Below are 5,000 nucleotides of genomic sequence, written 5' to 3'. Positions count from 1 at the left end.
TCATATGCTCTTGTTGACTCTTGTTGCATCCGATCATTGATAATAATATTCTTTCCAGAGACTAATCATCATCAGAGAACAGTAATGGAAAATGCAATGTAGACTATCCAAGGAGTACCAGGCACCCCCCCCCAAAAAAAAAAAAAAAAAAAAAAAAAAAACCTTACATGAGAGGAATCGAATTCACTCATGCACACGAAAAAAAAATCAACATAAACATGAAAGTATTATGAATATCCAACCTAACTTCCCAAAATGCATTGATAACTCCTATATCATAAAAATTTGATGCCCCTTCGAGCACTGAACACAATATCACCACAAAGTATAAAAGAGAAAAAGGAAGTGAGATTCGAATGCTGCTTCGAACGGGCTTGTTCATAGGCAAGATACTGCGCGGGAAAGGAGCTCGTTTTGTTTTCAGATTATGAACGTCATTACGGATTGTTATGTAAGCTGTGACTTTTGATCTTACGGTGAGGCAATTTTGATGTATGTCGGTATTTTGTTTATATGCAGACGTGTTCCAGGACATCGTGTTCATATGTTCTTATTATATTTATACTCGGGGATCAGGGTATCCTGTGTCTAGATGACATAAGTAAACTAGGTATTTTTATGTATATATATGTGTATGTATATATATATATATATATATATATATATATATATATATATATGTGTGTGTGTGTATATATATATATATATATATATATATATATATATATATATATATATATATATATATGTGTACACGCACACAGACACACACACACAATTATGTATAGCGAAAAAAATAATAATCTAGAAAATAATGATAATGTGGTTGTAATAACATTGCAATTACATCAAGTAATAATAATGATGCAATAGTAAGAAGAATAAAAATGATAATAATAACAATGATAAGGATACAGATGATAATGATAATAATAATGATAATAATGATAACTATAATAGTAATAGTAATGATACAATAATAATAGTGATAATATCAATTATGATATTATTCATAATAGTAATAATGCCAATTATGATGATATTCATAATAGTGATAATGATAAAAATAATGATGATATAAGAATAATATCAATAATAACAGCAACAACAATAGGAATGAACAGATGTTTAACTGCGCCACATTTCTTTTACAATTTTCTATCACTTTTCCGTGAATGTGCTTTATCACTGGGTTTTAATATTGATAAACAATTTTCATAGTAATGGATAAAATCACGGAAGAAATTGCGTTTCTACTGCTTTTAGGACGAAGATAATAAATCTGTAATGTAAAAAATGATGTCCTTTTAAATAGTCAGTTCTTTGTATAAGTCTTGCTAATATATTACCGAAAAAAAAGAAAAGCAAACCCATAACAAAATATGATCTGAGATAAGAAAAAAGAACTAAATCTAGAAATCGAGCGACTGACGTCACGAAAAAGCAAAACAAAATAAGCTCGTAATGCACACAAACCCAAAGATAGCGAATTCGATCATAAGTGCATCTTATTTTAGCCAGTATAAGGCTTAGCTTAATAACTCCACCGTATATCTAATCACGTTTTTTTCTTCCCTGCTGTTAATAGTATCATGAGTCAGTAAGTAAGCGAAGCGGCTGGCGGTCAAGCGGGGGGCGGGGGAGGGGGGGGGTGAGTGACGTGGGCAAAGGAGGTGAGGGGAAGAGGGGGCTGGGGAAGGGGAGAGAGAGAAGGGGAAGGAGATGAGGAGGAAGGGAAGAGGGAAAAGGGGAAGGAGGTGAGGAGGAAAGGGACGAGGGAGAAGGGGGAGATGGGAGAGAGATGGGAAAACAGGTGAGGAGGAAGGGGAGATGGGGAAAAGGGTGATAAGGCTAAGGATAAGCCAAAAGGGTGAGAGGGAAGAGGAGATGGGGGAAGGGGAAGATGGGAAGGAGATGGAGAAGCAGGTGAGGGGGAAGATAAAGATGGGAGGGAGAGAAGGGGTAGGGAAGATGGAGGCATAAGAGGGATAAAGGGTAGGGGGGAAGGGCAGGGAATGAGGGGGAGGGGCGTTGAACGGGAGAGGGGCGTAGCGGGAAGGAAGGGGGGATTATCTTGATTGACTGCGAGAAACTCATCTTTCTTCACACTGTTGATGTGATGGTGAAGATTAAGCTTATGACAACAACGGTGATATAGCGGTAGCCTATGATCACTACAGTCGTAATGGAGAACATGAAAATGATGACAATAATAGTTGAAAACGTTTAAAAACAATTGATACTAGCCAGACAGTAACCGGTAAACCAAAGAAAAAGAAAATAGTCTACCATCTAAATCAATTAACCCGTTTTCTTCATCTGCCAAAGCATATCGTGAGGAGCAAACACACACACATACCAAGACTAAATCAACTAGAAAAGATTTGAATAAAGAAATCAAAGAACATGATGAAACAAATGTGGAAGAAAATGAGAGAGGAAAAAAGACATTACAACGAAGGGGATGATACTTAAAGAAAAAGAGAAGGAGAAAGCAGAATAGAATAACAAGAAACAACAGAAAACGGATTAAGAAAATGGGAAGGACTATCCTTTCCCCCTCCCCCCTCAAAAAAAAAAAAAAAAAAAAAGACGAGTGGGGGAGGGGAGGGGGGAAGGGAGGGGGAGGGGGGAGGTAACCAGCTGATTCCCAGATAGATAAACCGACGAAACATGGCCAGTGTGTGAGAGTCATGTCAGCTGGCGCAGATAACCACTATTTATGCATGGGACGCAGATGGCCCGGTCTTCATAAGCAGTCATTCACTGAGACACATATACGATTCTTCACTTTCATCATCATGATCTTGTGGAGCGTGGCCCTTCTGCTTCTGGCGGGTATGAATGACCCTTTTCTGGAGTTTGTCTTGGTGTCGTAATGGGAGCAAGACTGGTTGGAATTCCGACTGAGAAAAGGAGTGATGGGGTAGTCTGTGGCGAGGGGTGGGGGTGGTGGAGGGGGGGGTGAACTATGGTGGTTGTTAATGTTCTTATTGATTTATTATCATTATTATCGTTATCGTCATTATTGTCATTGTTGTTGTTATTAGTTGTATCATTATTATAATGGTTATTGTTTTTTTGTAATCATAATTATTATTGTTATTGTCTTTGTTGTTAGTATCATTAATGATAATAACCATAATGATGATGATAACTAGATTATGAGGATGATAGTAATGATGGTAATAGTGGTAATAAAATGAGGATAATGATAATGATAATAATAAGGGTAATGATACTAACAATGATAATAACTATTGTTATATTAAGGATAATATGATAATAATGATGGTAATAACACTAATTATAATGATAATAATGACGATAATAAGGGTAACAACACTGAACATTATAAAGACCATTACAATTTTAATAATGATAAGGATAATAATAATGAGGATGACTAATAATGATGATAATAACGATAACAATATAAACACAAGAACTGATGTCACTGATGCCCAACTTCACATCAAGGCCTCCCTCAGGAAGACGAAGGATGCCAAATGGCCATTAGCCACTCCTATGACTAGAGCTGGCATGAATAAATCTCCTATATGAAGACATTGATAAAACATTTATTCCTATAATCTTGAACGTGAATACGTTTTATGGTTTTATGCTTTACTTGTTCAACTTGTGATTCAATCTTGAGAACTCTCATTAAATCTGTTTTTTATATCAGTTGCAATTACCACGATGAACTACCAGTAATACATTCATTTGATGAATGTTTTCACCCAGTAGTGCACAAGTATGACGTACGACAAGCGATGCCTTATGGAATTAACTATATCTACAGTTCAAAAGCTCGTTTTAACATTACGATCCCTTGCTTATATTCTGTAGAACGATAAATAGGAAATATTAAGGGATAGGCGCAGCGGACTGCCGGTAATGAAGTTAATAACTGAACGTCATAAGAAATAACGATTTAGACACAGCATTTGCGATACGAACCTATTGAGATATGTGTGAGAGGTACCAGAGGATTGTGTAAAGATATGTATCTTCTTGTTTGGGTCTTATCTAAGGATCTTTTTTAACTAGGGATGGAGGCGGCGGCGCAGATATCTAGTTTATGGATCAAATGTATCCAAAATATTGAGCCGCGCCCCTATTTTATAATCCACGGGAGATATGAAAAAAAAATTTTAAAGATAAAAACTAATTTGCTTTAAGGCATCTACGTGTCTAAATTAAGCATTGGAATGAATATACTAAAAGCCAACATACAGGAAGTTTATTTTTTACCGAGTATGGAAAGAAATTTTCCGACAGAATGTACACCTTGTGCCGGGGCCCTTTCCGAGCGCCACTCCTAGTCTAGGACATTTAGGCGAAGTAGCGTTTAACATCGATAACAGACTTCTGAACATTGGGTGATTCCAGCCGTAGTCGCAAGAAGAGCACAAGGACCCATGTGATGCCATGGATTCTGATCACCTTCAAGTACCCATGTCCTTTAAGAGGACAAAACTCTCTCAGGATTAGTCAGGCGCCAAGGCCAAGCTCAGCATAACTTACACTGTGCAATCCATTAGGCGGCGTTACCCATTATTTTCCCACTGATGGTTCGCGCCAGCCGGTAACTGGTGAAGAACTGAACTTGGATACACGTGTAACCAGTTCACAGATAAGGTCAGTTTAAGTGTAGTGTTCGAATGAGAGATATTACCAGATGGCAATTCACTTCAATGTGAATACGTAGCTTATCACATCTTTTTCATTTAAATGTTTGTGACTCGTAAAGTAGACATCCTGCGATATCCTACCGTGCATTTTCTATACTAACTCAGCATCCATTCTTTGGAAATGTTCGTCCTTATAGTTTTTTCTGCGTAGTTCCTGAATCATATATGAGGTTTCAGGATATTATCCAATCAATACAGCATCCCTTACTGTGTCTTACTTATAATTAAAATCATCAACAAACACTATTTAAAATTTGTTATCCGTTATCATTAACAAGTGTTGCAGCGCAGGGAAATTCTTTC

At 36.9% G+C, this 5,000-nt stretch overlaps 1 protein-coding gene across 1 annotated transcript in view; it reads left to right on the top strand.

The window, feature by feature from the left end:
• Positions 1-2,694: 2,694 nt before the first annotated feature.
• The window catches only part of LOC122252443 (vitelline membrane outer layer protein 1), a 12,444-nt gene continuing 10,138 nt past the window's right edge, over positions 2,695-5,000 (top strand). Inside the window, exon 1 of the mRNA XM_043014959.2 lies at positions 2,695-2,838. Within this exon, the coding sequence (XP_042870893.1) occupies positions 2,727-2,838 (112 nt within the window). The 5' untranslated portion in view covers positions 2,695-2,726. The remainder of the gene's footprint in view (positions 2,839-5,000) is intronic.

This window comes from Penaeus japonicus, unplaced genomic scaffold (genome assembly GCF_977035675.1).
Source record: "Penaeus japonicus unplaced genomic scaffold, GWHDUDI00000001_assembly GWHDUDI00000014, whole genome shotgun sequence".
Classification (NCBI taxonomy): Eukaryota; Metazoa; Arthropoda; class Malacostraca; order Decapoda; family Penaeidae; genus Penaeus; species Penaeus japonicus.
This window is presented reverse-complemented; position numbering and strand designations above follow the sequence as displayed.